Source organism: Kickxella alabastrina, assembly GCF_025024165.1.
Source record: "Kickxella alabastrina strain RSA 675 chromosome Unknown BX661scaffold_16, whole genome shotgun sequence".
Classification (NCBI taxonomy): domain Eukaryota; kingdom Fungi; phylum Kickxellomycota; class Kickxellomycetes; order Kickxellales; family Kickxellaceae; genus Kickxella; species Kickxella alabastrina.
Window position 1 is genome coordinate 121,133 of NW_026251487.1, and position 13,838 is coordinate 134,970.

The window sequence follows — 13,838 nt, forward strand, 5'->3', positions numbered from 1 at the left end:
TTTTAATGTGAGTTTTGGTTTTTCCTTTAATACAATATTTTTACAACTTCTAATATAGTATCGTTGGGAGAAATATCAATGTCGAACCAAGCATTGTTAAGTGGGGGCGTGTCAGCTTTGTAAAATTGGTATAATACAAGATTTTTGTTAATAATATTGTTTGAAGACATTTGTATAACTTAATCGTAAAGTGCTGTGGTAATTCCAAGTTAATTATATTGGGTGCTTAATGATGCTGTATGTATTTTTTGGTTTGGTAAACTGGGATTTTGCTTGTTTTTATACCAAAAGCGTATAAGCTTTTTGTAAATAGTGTTAATTATACAATAATAAAATATAGCAATGATAGTGTGAAAAAATATTGGCCATACATTTAGATTTAGGGTTAATAAAAAATTTTAAACCTAATTTTGGATGTATTTAGTTGTATAGATACTGTTATAGTAAGAGGGGGTGTGAGGAGCACTAGTTGTCTAGTGTTAAAAGTTAGGGGTGATTTTATAAAAGGTTTTATTACTGATGTTTCTAAAGTACTACTAGGGGCCAGCCTCATCTTATATATGTTCCCAGTCGCCTTTGTTGTGCACATTGTCCATTGTGCGCTCCGTTGGTGAGAACTGGATCTTCTGTGAGTAGACCGGTATCTTGGCAAGTCAATGTTGTGGTTTTCGTGCGTGTACGCTTATGCGTGTGCATTACAGGATGGGGGGCATGTTTGGGCATCAGTGTGATGCCTCCCTGATTTACGCCTGCATTATCCAATTAGCGTCCTATCGATCAGCGCGCAGGTGGGAACTTGTTTCGCGATTCTCGACCTCAACATCCACTTCCATATCTTCAGTCTGCGCAACAATACTGATAATGTATATCTATTCCGCATTTTTATATAAAAAAGTTGAGTAAATGGAAAAATGGAGTAAATGGAAAATGTTGGCTTTATATAATAAACATTTTGTAAATAAACAATTTTTTTTAATAAAAGTTAATGCTCAATCCTGGCACATCTATTTATATAAAACAGTATTGTAAATTGTTATACTATTTTATTGTTATAAATATTTCAACTATTTTTGTTTATTTTGCATCTTTTTACTGTAATATTCCTCAGCACATAAATATCCGCAAGCTCCTATTTTAAGCCATCAACGTGTTGTTTACTAACAGGAACGTGTTTCTCTAAAAGTTAGTCTTAATAAGCCGATTTGATAGTCCCACTATCATAGTCTAATTTAACCCAATCTTAACACATTATTTATTAGTCAATTATAATTGACTGATCAACCGGCCTTTATTGCTGTTGATCTGCTGGAGCTGAATGCAGCCAGGCATTATCAGATTAGATTGCTTATTATTTTAGTCACACAGTGACACACATCACATAGTTTTTTTATCTTAGCTCTCCAGTGCATAATACTCATTGTATACACTTTAGCAAATACATAGTGTTACGCAGACTGAAGATATGGAAGTGGATGTTGAGGTCGAGAATCGCGAAACAGGTTTCCACCTGCGTGCCGATTGATAGGACATTAATTGGACCATGCAGGCGTAAATTAGGGAGGCATTACATTGATGCCCAAACATGCTCCCCATTTTGCAATGCATACGCATGAGCGTACACACGCGAAAACCACAACATTGACTTTCCAAGATACCGGTCTGCTCGCAGAAGATCCAGTTCTCACCAACGGAGCGCACAATTGACAATGTGCACAACAAAGGTGACAAGGCACATATATAAGATGAGGCCGGCCCCTAGTAGTACTTTAGAAACATCAGTAATAAAACCTTTTATAAAATCACCCCTAACTTTTAACACTAGACAACTAGTGCTCCTCACACCCCTCTCTTATTATAACAATTGCATGCTTAAATTATAATACTAGAAATATCTTAAACCCAAATATACCCAACCCAACACATAATTAACATTAATTATTAAATTACAAACCATTCAACCGCTTTGTTTTACATACATCTGTATATTGTCACTATTGAAAATGCCAATTTATCAATTAAATAGCATAAAACTACCACTATAAATATTCATTTGATATTGTTCAATATCTGAACATTCTCATTGAAATGTTATCTTTATACAAATTCGATTGGCAGTTTTTTTCCTTCAAACTGCCTTTTGGATTACTCTTTAAATATAATACTTTAAAAGTAGTTGGATTGTTGATCTTAAAAAAGGTTTTCAATAAATAATTTTTTATTATTTTGTCAGAAAGTTTTATATCCAATAAGCTTGGTTTTTCCTTAACGTTTAATATTTTTCCCATATGCGGTCGGCAGTTAGCCCATATATTTGATAATCATTTAGTTTTTCATTTAATTTTACCTCAAAAAATTCAAACAAATGCCTAAATGTTGTCTCTTTTTTAATAGAATATATCTGTTTGCTGTCAATTGAGGTATCATAATTTTTAATGGGTTATTTGCCGAAAACGCATAGGCACTCACTACTGACTTTGGTGGCTCAGATAGCTTGGGTGTGGTGGGAAGGCTAATCGTGTTGGACATGTTGAATTAGCTGGCTCCGTGACTCTCCTTTATTAAAAACAGTGAGTGTATATAAATGAGTGCTAAAGAACAAAAATATAATATATAATATATTTTGTTTTAAAATATGGGAGTGTAGCAAAAAATAAAATGCAAGGGGGAATGGAAGTGGGAATGGGACTTTAACAGCTATTTATACTGGCTGAAATAGCGCAAATATATTTTGCTGTTAAATTATTTCTTGCAAAATTCTATTTATATTTCCAACAAGCAGTGCACTACATACATTTGAGTGAGACTTGATTTTTTTTGCTTTTCAAATAAAAAAGCTTTAATTAAACAAGGTAATGCCAAAAATCCTCGCTTTTATTTGTCCAAGCTGACTTTCTTTTGTAAAACGGCATTTCTTTGCATAAGGTTTTTCTTGCAGAAGTATCACTAGGCCTTTGATTTTATATATAATAAAAATAAATGAGCTATACATAATTCCGCACTTGTTTGATATTCACAAAGCAGCGACAATTTGCGCCTAGAATGTTTATTTATAGGAAACAAAACTGGGGGCAAATCAACACGGGTGTTGTTATAAATATATATATTGAATAAATAAACTAAAAGAAAGCTAAGGGATGAACAGTGGAGGCTGTTCATATTCATTGGTATTTATGCGCGCGTATGAATTCCCGCATGTCCAAGTAGGGAATTAACTAGCGATTGATTCATTAATCAATCGCCGGAGACAAGCCGCAATTTCTTGTATCACAATGAGTCTACCTAACGTCAAATACACAGCCCACATTTTTATTCCTTACTCAATTGATTTAATCCAAATTCTAGGATTGAATTTTCGTTCTGGCAAACAAGTGTGCGTATCTTACAATACGCTAATGTAAATGTATTTTAGAATTTCTAGACATTTATAGCAAAGTTCTAGATTTTTAAGCAGATTTTTAAACTTTGTTTGAGTCAAAGCCCAAGACCAAGCATGTGTGCAAGAATCAATCTGCCCCTGCTTTTTCTCTTTGCAAGAAGCAACAAACTGGATAATATTGTCAACCATAGTGGTCTATTGCCACTAGTTTCTAAACACCTGTCAGGTTGCTATGCAAACTGAATGGGAGGGATGTCGATTTGCAGGATGTTTGTGGTCTCATTTTTTCTTTAGTGTATTGCGTATATATATTGTTAGTTCGCATTCATAACCATTTGAGCATCCGACAGAACACGCGCTACTTTTATAAACACATTGTATGAAAAGCACATGAAGAGTAGCAAAGGACATTTCCACTTATCCGCGGATAGCATTGTTCATATGCGCATATTACGCCGCTGATCACTGCATGGGTCCTTTTTCGCATATTGGCGAGTGGCGCAGTGGTACACCGATATGTCTTGGATTCATATAAAATAAAAGCTGTTCTTCAAGCCCAACATTTCGAAAGCCATATAACAGCCCTTTTCTGTTTCTCTAGTCCGATTTTGTTCCGTTTTCCCTATCCCCTCCCTCCCCCTTTCCTTTTTCAATTATATTCGGCTTCATTTCTCTCTGTTTAATCGCACACATTTCCCCTTTCCTTTCCTTTCCTTTCCTTATTTTATTTTCTAGTTTTTTTTATCTAAATATGCGTGCGCTCTCGGCTTTCCAAACCCTGCCCTGGCAGATTATTGATTCCGTGGTTGACTATTACTTGGACAAGGATTTTTGCTTCTGCGACATACCCAAATCCATTGCAGCGGCTATTCCTCACAGCTGTCACAGCTGGCGCACAATCTTTGTTATCAAAGCCTGTGAACAGCTCACTTTGTATCTGCACACATCAGATGACCTTACTTACCCTTACCACAAATGGCCCAGGGCCCTCGGTCAGCCCAACTTCCCGACGAGTCATCTTGTCAAATGCATCAATTTTCACGCACCCCAATATACGGCCTATGCTCCTAATATTTGGGACTCTGTGTTTATACATTCGCCACACGTAAATTTTACATTTCCACAAGCACACACGCTTGTTATTAATGTTGGCGGCATTAACTTCTTACCACATCACAAAGGTGCGCTAATCACCATCATGGTGCACAATGTTGCTTCCATCTTGCGCAAAGTCAAACAGATGACTCCCGCTGTTTGCAACATTGACATTAAGTGGAACGACAATGTCAATTTCCAACTCAATGAGGGCTTTAAAAGTCTTATTGAGAGCACATTGCCGGATGTTTACGATGATGAAAAGTGGGTGCATTTTTATGATGTCGGATGTGACCCCTTCTCTGCCTTTTTGGTCTCGACTGATTTTGCAAACATTACAAGCATAAAGTTTACTGGGAAATACGGGCATGCGCAGGTTATTGAGTGTACTTGTCGCAATGCTGCTTGGCTCAGAGAGCTGTCGATTAGTTTTCTGCCAAGATCTGACGCCATCGCACTGCTGTATGACGGCCAGGGCGCGCCTATAGTCTACTCTAGCTTGGAGCTTATTAACTTTTTCCAAGTGGCCGATTGCAAATCTGGCATGCAAACGCCGATAATGTCGCCAACAATGTTACCGACGCTGGCACCAACATCAATATCATCACCGACCCCAACGCTGATGCCAGTGACACCTCTTTTCAAACATTTTGTGCACTTTCCTTATCTCAAAACGCTTGAATTCAACGACGGGTACCCATTTAGCGACGATGTTCTTTTTAGAGGCAACAGTTGCACACTTGAAAAACTTACCATCGTTGCGGACTCTGCATTCGTTGATATGGCAATTGAATGCCAATTTTTTTCAACAAACCAGTTCCCGAATCTGGAGCGCATCGACTTGGCATTTGACTTGCCTGAGCTCGACTATATGCCATTTGTGCATCCAAAGATCAAACATTGTTTACTCCAGATTCTGTCAGCAGCCAGCTTCTCTAGTTCAGTGCGCAGATTATCGCTTGAGGGCATATTATCAGACAATGTATTTTTGCAAGCCGTCAAAAGGCTTTCATTATTTAGCAGCGTAGATACTATTATCCTGAACGACTACACTCTCAGATTTGCAGAAATCGTCACGATTCTAAGGCATACGCCTTGTCTGCGCAGTTTGCGCTGCCAGCTGTCGAACGAAAGGCCAGCCATTGATGGATGGAGTGGCGTTGAACTTGTGGATTACATGCACACTGTGGGTGATAATTTCGGCAGATACTTTATGTCCATTGACATTGGGTATGTGTTTTACAAGGAGTATGCGGCAGAATGTATTGCTCTTTTGGCTATATCTTGTCCTTTGCTGTCCAGATTTGATGTTGGCAATGTTTATAAGGACGAGCTTTACAGCGAGCTGAGAAGGATTGCGACAAGCGAGTTATTTTCAAGATACGCCAACAGACTCCAGTGGTTCAACATTGATTGGTGATAGAGGCGAGCACCGGCGGATACGAATTTCACAAAAAATTTTTACAAGTTACCCTTTGCAATATAATGAAACATCAATATTGATAAAACCCATGCATGTGTTTGCAATTAGAAATGGTCAATCGTATCAAATTATCTACTGTGTATATATATCATAAATGTGCTCGTCAAAGTAAAATATTTTACGTCCAGAATTCAAAGTCTGGATCTGGATCTGGATTCATGAACGCATCATTTTCAACAACGCTGGCCCGACCGCCACGACCTCGCGCACTTCTCCCCCCACGCGCCCTCGATCTTCCCGAGTTCGCACCCCGACTTCTGCGCCCTCTCGCACTCCTCGTCGCTCCACCCGCAGATCGACTATGCATGTCAGATGCCATCTGTACAAAGGTTTGCGGCTGTGACTGTCCTCCAAGGCCACTACCGGCACCGGCACCGGCACCGGCACTGCCGCCAGTGCTAGGACAATCGCGCGACCAGTGTCCTGTATTTCCACAAGTGTAGCACACAGACGAAGCCGCCCCGCCTGACATATCATTTGAAGCCGACGATCGATTAGACACTCTTAAAACATACTCATCCACTTCATCCTTCCAACAAACAAAGCCACATCCCTGAAAAGCCTTTGTGCAAAAAAAATACTCACGGCCAAAATTGGGTCCCGCTGTAACCGTCTCCTTAAGTGTAGCGTACAATCCACATTTACACTGAGGCTTGACCGGGGCATTGGGGTCTGCGTGCGAGGATGATGCGAATGCAAAGTTAAATCCTGCAGGTTTGTTGTTTTGCCGTGAATTCCCGTCAGGCTGATCAGTCCATTGGAAAAAGTCGCAGCGCGTGTCCTGTGGTTTTGAGCAAACAAAAAAGGTGCGGCCCTTGTTTGCTCCCTCCTTTGTCGTCGTGCGCTGAACCGAGATGGTGCTGCACTTGCACAATGGGTTGTCGAAAGCCGGAAAGCTGTGTCCGCCACTGCTTACTGGCGCTTGCTGGAAACTTTGCGGCCGCTGCGCTACCCAGGCCGGCTGAGCAGACAAAGCGGACGGAGAAGGAAAAGACCGAGAAGGCAGTGGCGGCGGCTGCGGCTGTTGCTGATGAAATGATTGCGTCGACTCCGGGCGCGAAAAGTTCTGGTTTGGTGCACCAGAATGCTGGCCAACATTGGAATTGGTTGACTGTCTGCTGGCAGCCACATTGCTGGCTCTCTGTATGGGCCGAACATTGAACAGCTCATTTAAAAGATCGTCGCAGCCGCGCACACATCCACTGTACATCGAGGGCACTCCCGGCGGCACCGATCCTGGTTTAAAGCTCACGTCAATAAGCTTTGCTGGTCCGGACGGCTCGTGTGAGCATGTGGAACAGTTCGTGGCGCCGACGGATACCGCATCCACACAGTCGGTGAGCCACACGGAATAGCGGCACTGTGGATAGCAATTGCACCCGACCATCCAACCGGGTCTGTTATGCAAAGCGCGCAGTGTCCACACGCCGCCGTCATTTTCCGGACACCTGCACACTTCTTCCGGCTCGCCCTGCGGCCGCCACGCGTCATTGACAGAGCTGAATGGCAGCTCATCCATGCAGCGACTCAGCGCATTCTCGAGCTTCTCGACCTCAAGCACAGCCTTTTTGTAAACTGCCTTGTACAAGTCGAGGCTCTCGCGCAGAACGCCATCCTTGGTCTTGACGCCCTCGCTGATCAGGCGCAGGTCGCGCTCCATTTCGCGGCGCAGATGCGGTTTGCACAGGGAGAGCTCAAGACCAATGGCGTCGTAGCCCTCCTTGAGCCCGACTCCCAGGGATGATGGCGCCAGCGAGTCATCGGCGGCCTTGAAAATGTACTCGCGGTCGATGATTTTCTTAATATGGTCGGCGTGCGTGGCGTCGGTGCCAATCCCGTTCTTGTCCATGGCCTCGATAAGATCGCTGTAGCGCAACAGCTTTGGCGCAGTGGTCATGCCGCTGCGCTGCTCCAGAATGCTGGGCCCGAATAGCTCGCCGGCACGATACAGAGGCACGGTCGATTCAGACCAGCGCTCGTACGGGTAGATGTCCAGGTAATTGCGCGCAGTAATCATCAGGCCGCTGGTCGAGAAGAGCTCGCCGCCCATGCTGACGTCGATCTCAGTGGCCTGGCCCTTGGCGTTGTCCGAGCAGCATGCAAGGAACCGCCGGGTGACAAACTCGTACACACGCTTTGCGTCGCCCTGCAGCCCGGTCGCAGCCGCCACTGGATGGATCGGCGGATGCGCCTTGTCGTTGTTACGACCCTTGCGCGGCCGCTGGAAGCCGCCGTCGACCAAGCGCTGTGCGAACCCACCCAGATCAGGCAGCCGCACCATATTGGTGACAATGCTGCGCAGATCCATGTTATCATCAAACTGGTCCGTCTCTGTGCGCGGGTAGCTGAGAAACCCCTGGTTGTATAGGCCCTCGGCCACCGACATTGCCACGTCCGGCGCTATGCGCAAATACCGCGCACAGCACTTTTGTAACTCAACTGTGGTCAGCGGCAATGGCCGCCATTTCTGCTTTTCACGCGACCTGATGGCGTCCACCCTTGCTTTCTCGCCACGCAAGCACTGAGCGTACAGCGCCAAGCAAGTTTCCTGGTCAAACAAGCGATTCCGCTTCCATGCGAACGTTGCCGAGTCGTCAGCCCTCACGTCCTGCATAAAGATAAACCAAAATGGCTCTTGGACAAAATTTTCGACGCGAAGGAACTGGTCAACGACAAAGCCCAGGGTCGGGAACTGACACGGGCCGTAGCTCACGGTCATGCCTTCGACAGCACGAAACCGCGACTGCAGGCGTAGGGTCTGGAACCGGGTCAGAGCCGATCCCACGCGCAGATCGACCTCGGACCGCGCCCTTACGGCATCCACGAGGCGCATATCCAGCTCACGCGTATTCTGCATAGCGTGGTGGATCTCCTGCGCCAAAACTGATGAAAAATGCGCTCTCCGCACTATTATCCGGCTATTGGCCTCTCTGCAGAGCTCGGCAATGTCGCCGCCAATGGCTTCGCCTTCGCGATCGCAATCGGTCCAGATATACAGGTGCGTTGCTGTGCGCGCCTCCTGCTTAATATTGGACGCTGTGTCCTTGGTTTTATCATCAACTCCCTTTACAATGGGCGCGGAGAACAGGGCCACTGGGTCGCAGGCTTTCCATCGCCGCATTGATTCAGGAAAGTCAGTGCTCATGACGTGGCCTGACACGGACGTCATTGTTGCTTGCACAAATGTTCCGTTTACGCGGTATTGAAAGTCATAGTTTAGGTTGTATTTACTCTTTCCGCTGCGCGATCGGGTCTGTCCGTTGCCGAGTATTTGGACGACGGCTTTTGCTTGCGACGGCTTCTCAGCGACGCACAATATTCGCATTTCTGCTGTGGAATGGGAAAATAAGAAAGGTAAAGGGAGAAATAAGAAGAGTATTGGAAATATAAAAGAATTTGAAATTGAAATTGGAACAAAGCAAAGTTGCGTTCATTCGTTTCTCTTTTATTTGCGCTCAAGATCCATTTTGGACAAGCATTGAAAGAAACGAAACTGATCATTGTAATCCGCAGTTTGTTTTAAGCAGCAAACTTTTTTCTTTGCTTGAGCCCACAGCCCTCTTCTTCCCATACAGAAAAAGGCCAGCGATGATTTCCCAGTCCCAACAAAAAAAATTGCCCGCAGCTGTCCAGGTCCCCACAAGGGGTGTTGTTTGTTTTTCATTCAATATATTCAAATTCCACCAAATTGCCTGCAGCTGTTTGATCAGAACACGTCTTTCTTGCATTCACTTTTTTGAGTCGCGCGCCTAATCGTCATTAACACATTCGCACCCTCATACTCACACATTCCAGCTTTTTACCTCGATGGACCAGTCCTTATTTGGCTCACAAAACGAGAACAACGAGAGCGAGATCGTAGACTGGGCGCGTCTAGACCAATGGCTGAAGTCGCTCTACGCACCCTCGCTTCCGCCACTGCTCGCCAATCGAACGGTAGAGATGCAGGGCCATTTAAGCCAGCTCTTCCACATTGACGCCTGCATCCGCAATGCCCACAGCATTGTCCATCGGCTGCAATCCGAGGCCACCAACGAGTACCAGGCATTAGCCAAGCAAACATCCGACATTCTCAGCCACGCCGGTCTCCCATCCACCACCTCCGCCCTCCCACACCCCACAGCCAGCGCCCTCGCCGAATTATCCAAAACGGCCAGCAATCTGGGACTCTCAGATATGCACCCGGAATCTTTTGAACGGGCCATAGCCGCAGCCACCATCGACGGTTTCAAGCGCCAAACCCTAGTACACAATCTCGTAGAGCAGACAGAAACAGTGCACAGGAAAACAAAAGAGTCGCGCGAGAGACAGAGACTATTGCGGAAGCTTTTTGAGCATCGAAAGGTTGCAGCCCCCGTGGAGCAGCAGAAGGCTAGGGAGTGGGTGAGGAACTCTCAGGTTATAGCAGCCAAGACGCGGGAGTATGAACGACGGCTGGAGGAGCTGGCTGGGATGAGCGAGGAGAGAGGCAGGGTACGCGAATACGCGGAGGTTAAGGCGTTGGATGGTGAGGTTGGGAAGCTTGGGGCGGCCGTTAAGGGGAGGCAGCTAGCGCTGGACGGATATAAGGCGTTGCCGCCGGACATTTCGCTGGCTTATTTGAAGCTCGAGGAGGCCAAGATGGCTTTGGGGCGCTTGCGGGTGGAGTGCGAAAACGCAGTGGCTGCTGCTTTTGGCTCCCGCTAATTATTACTCTGGTTTGGTCCGATTGATAGGAGTGGAGTGGATTTGGGGATGTTTCTGCTGCGCAATTGATCCAACCACTTTTTTCTTTCTGCAATTTAATTTTCTTTTTCTTTTTTTAAATTTTCTCTCCTCTCTTTTTGTTCTTGATTAAACAGAAAGCGACATTTCATCTTGCACTTCCCTACTTAATGCCCATTCATCCTAATCCGTCATTGGCAGGAAGCAGCAATACCGACAACAGTGACACACCAAACACAAAGCGCCGTCGTCGCCTGTTTTCTCGTCGCGAGTTGTACTATAATGGCACCCGGGTTGTGCGTGTAGGGTCGATAAACCTTTTGCAGACCAACAAGAGCCCCTACTCCTTTGCATCCATAGCTGAAAAAGATGAAAACAGCAGCTCAGCATCTCAGAAGCAGCAACAGGGGGCATTGTCTCAGGAGCACTGCTCGCGAGAGTCGATTTACAATTATAGCGAGCGCAGTGGATCCCTGCGGCCTGAAGATATTGGTGACGGATCAACGGGAGACAATGGCCAGTCACTCATTCAGGGCGAAACCAGGCTGAAATCTGGTAATGATAATGAAAGTGGCAGTAGTAGCGGCAAATATCCTACTGTTACACTGCGCAAAGTGACACATGCTTCGAAGAAGGTGGCTTGTCAATTACAGGTAGCAGCTTCCAAACAGAGCCAGCATGTGTATCCTTGTAAACTGGCCTGGAGTCCGGTTGATTCTATATCGCCGCCATCATCTCCTTGTAAGCTTCCGCCGCAGCTTGATGTCGATAAGGTCATTTTGTCGTTTGAGCCAACACCGCCGCTGTCATTGAAATGCTCTAGGGCAAAACCTGGTGTAAATTTGGTCATGCAGGCAGCTAAATTTGCTCCGATTGTGACACCAGTGCGGGATCAGGGCGCCCAATTGAAACCAGTGCATCTGACGCCATTGCGTCTTGTTGGCGAGCGACTCAAATTAGCTAAGCTTGTCAAGAAAAACGCACCACCGGTTTTCAACATTGGCAATGCCACTGTCAGTGGTACTTATAGGGGTCAGAAAAAACCCAGACGGCTAAAGTTAACCTACAAATAAAGTACCCGAGCATGATTTATTAGGGGTTTTTTAAAACAGGTTGCCAGCGGTTTTCTGTTTTTTTTTTTAAAAGTTAAAATAACGATTACCTTAGAATAAATAAGTGTAAGTTGCAAAAACACATTGTCTGTCTATTTGACATACACACGCATGGTTGCGGACAACATGTAAATTATTAATAAAAACTTTCTGCCTAATTTAATTAAATGATATATCAAATAATTCAATCGCCTGTTTTTACCAGCTTTCTTATATAAAGACAGATTCAAAATTCAAAGTGCAAAACGCAAAGTGCAGAGTGCAAAGCGCAAAACCGTACATTTTAATACATAAAAAACCAAGAAAAAAGTGGGTATATCCGCAATACTAATTCGCTGGGAATTCGCTTTTCATATTTATATAATACACTTAAATATTACATATTTTCATCATGAGCGACAACAATGGAAGCGCGGATTTTAGCCATACGATAGACAGAAATATTGAGGTGGAAACAGTTACATGTAATAATCCCTCACTTAAGCTAGTGGCTGTCGAAGATTACTTGTGTGAAATTATTCCGGGCGCTGTTTTATTAGCTTGTATAAATATTACACGTCGAAGGAAAAACTTGTCAGCTTAAAAGTTAAAGGCTTTAGAAAGAACACATTGGACGCGCTTTTTCCATTTGGACGTAGTAAATGTAATTTTGAATACAGAATTGAAACGAATACGAGCAAGAAAAATTTGATTTTGATTGCATACTTGTTAAGCCCATGAATATTGTCAAGGTTAATACAAGCGAATTCCGTTAAAGGATTGGGTTTTATAGATATCCTTTGTATTTACTTGATCATAAATTATTTTCAACAACACACACATAGATATATATACATATATATCTAGACCAATTTTTTGCTTTTGTTTTTTGTGGCTTTCTACCATTTATCATTTCTTTTATAAATACCCCCACAAAAAACAGTTCACGTGACTATACATTTAAATAAAAAGAAAATTTTAACGGCAAAAAAATTCAGGTGTAGGTGTTGTTTATTGGCGTTACAATAAGCAAAATTTGCCCAATAAAAACAGTTTCTTTTACTATTTTATAATGTACTTGCTTATTTATTTGAAAAACATAGTGTTAAACTATTCGATATTTTAAAGGTATAATCAAAAGTAAGCTGTATAAAAACAAAAGAGTAGGTTTAGTTACGTGTATATATACCGACCTAACACCATATTTTATAAAAAATTATATGGATTATTGTTGTAAAATGCCTGTCATTTGAACTTTTGTATTATAATAACGGAAAATCATTTATAATAAAAGTTAGTGATATTGGAACAAAAACCATTAAGAGTTTTCTTCCGGATGGAATTAAAAATGTAGGCTTACATATGCTATAGTTGAAAAAGCAAGAAGCTATATGTAATTGAGTTTAAAATTAAAGAGTTTGTTGAACCCACTGAATTGAACAAAAAACCAACCATAAATTGCATTAGAAATTAGCTGAACAAAACTATTTATGTCATAAATTTAGTAATTGACTACAACTCAACCAGTGACAACAGCCAAACCCTACAACTTAGACATATTGACTAACGTATGTAATATTTCTAGTCTCCTACATTATCCATGACCTGTTATTCATTGTTATTATCAACTTCCGTGATGATGCTTATTATAAATTTGGGTCCTGGCGCTACTGTTAGTTATTCCCACCCCTTGCGCCTTTTACAAAAGCCTTTAAACCCATGTACACATATTGGTGATACCTTTGTAGCTGTAGAACGCATAATTTGTTAATATTAAATACCTGTGGTTAATTATTAAAGTTTATAGGTTTTAAATTAATAAAAAGGATGTATTTTTGTTAAGAAAAGAAGGAAAATTGAATTCACCTGGGTTGTATGCAAGTTTTTGTAGTCGACTGTATGATGTGGTGCCCAACACACATTTCAAGCCACTATCCTCCCTTTTCAAGAATCAAGATCGCCCTCATGGCCACTATATACACTTCTGTTATTGCTGGCTGACATCAAGGAACACCATGATGTTTACAGCGCTGCCCCCTTTTTCCAGCTCCTTAAGTAATTTTTAAGACTTGAATATATCGATTTAGAC

General features: G+C 43.1%; 4 protein-coding genes across 4 annotated transcripts; 3 read left to right on the top strand and 1 right to left on the bottom strand.

Moving 5' to 3' along the window:
* The first annotated feature begins 3,967 nt into the window (after positions 1-3,967).
* Positions 3,968-5,979, top strand: BX661DRAFT_38439 (uncharacterized protein). Its single transcript, XM_051539120.1, has one exon. It carries the CDS (start codon positions 4,128-4,130, stop codon positions 5,889-5,891), a length of 1,764 nt encoding a protein of 587 aa, XP_051390521.1. The 5' UTR covers positions 3,968-4,127; the 3' UTR covers positions 5,892-5,979.
* A 93-nt stretch (positions 5,980-6,072) lies between these two features.
* On the bottom strand, positions 6,073-9,279 carry BX661DRAFT_144411 (prokaryotic type I DNA topoisomerase; the record flags this gene model as incomplete). Its single annotated transcript, XM_051533046.1, has 2 exons — positions 6,073-6,291; positions 7,507-9,279. 2 exons carry the CDS (start codon positions 9,277-9,279, stop codon positions 6,073-6,075), a joined length of 1,992 nt encoding a protein of 663 aa, XP_051390522.1.
* A 344-nt stretch (positions 9,280-9,623) lies between these two features.
* Positions 9,624-10,743, top strand: BX661DRAFT_184587 (uncharacterized protein). Its single transcript, XM_051536547.1, has one exon. The coding sequence runs from the start codon at positions 9,762-9,764 to the stop codon at positions 10,638-10,640; it is 879 nt and encodes a 292-aa protein (XP_051390523.1). The 5' UTR covers positions 9,624-9,761; the 3' UTR covers positions 10,641-10,743.
* Positions 10,734-11,803, top strand: BX661DRAFT_184588 (uncharacterized protein). The gene has a single exon (XM_051536548.1). It carries the CDS (start codon positions 10,829-10,831, stop codon positions 11,729-11,731), a length of 903 nt encoding a protein of 300 aa, XP_051390524.1. The 5' UTR covers positions 10,734-10,828; the 3' UTR covers positions 11,732-11,803.
* The last annotated feature ends 2,035 nt before the right edge of the window (positions 11,804-13,838 follow it).

Coding starts and splice junctions, on each gene's coding strand:
- BX661DRAFT_38439 (XM_051539120.1), top strand. CDS start 4,128: ATGCGTGCGCTCTCGGCTTTCCAAACCCTGCCCTGGCAGATTATTGAT.
- BX661DRAFT_184587 (XM_051536547.1), top strand. CDS start 9,762: ATGGACCAGTCCTTATTTGGCTCACAAAACGAGAACAACGAGAGCGAG.
- BX661DRAFT_184588 (XM_051536548.1), top strand. CDS start 10,829: ATGCCCATTCATCCTAATCCGTCATTGGCAGGAAGCAGCAATACCGAC.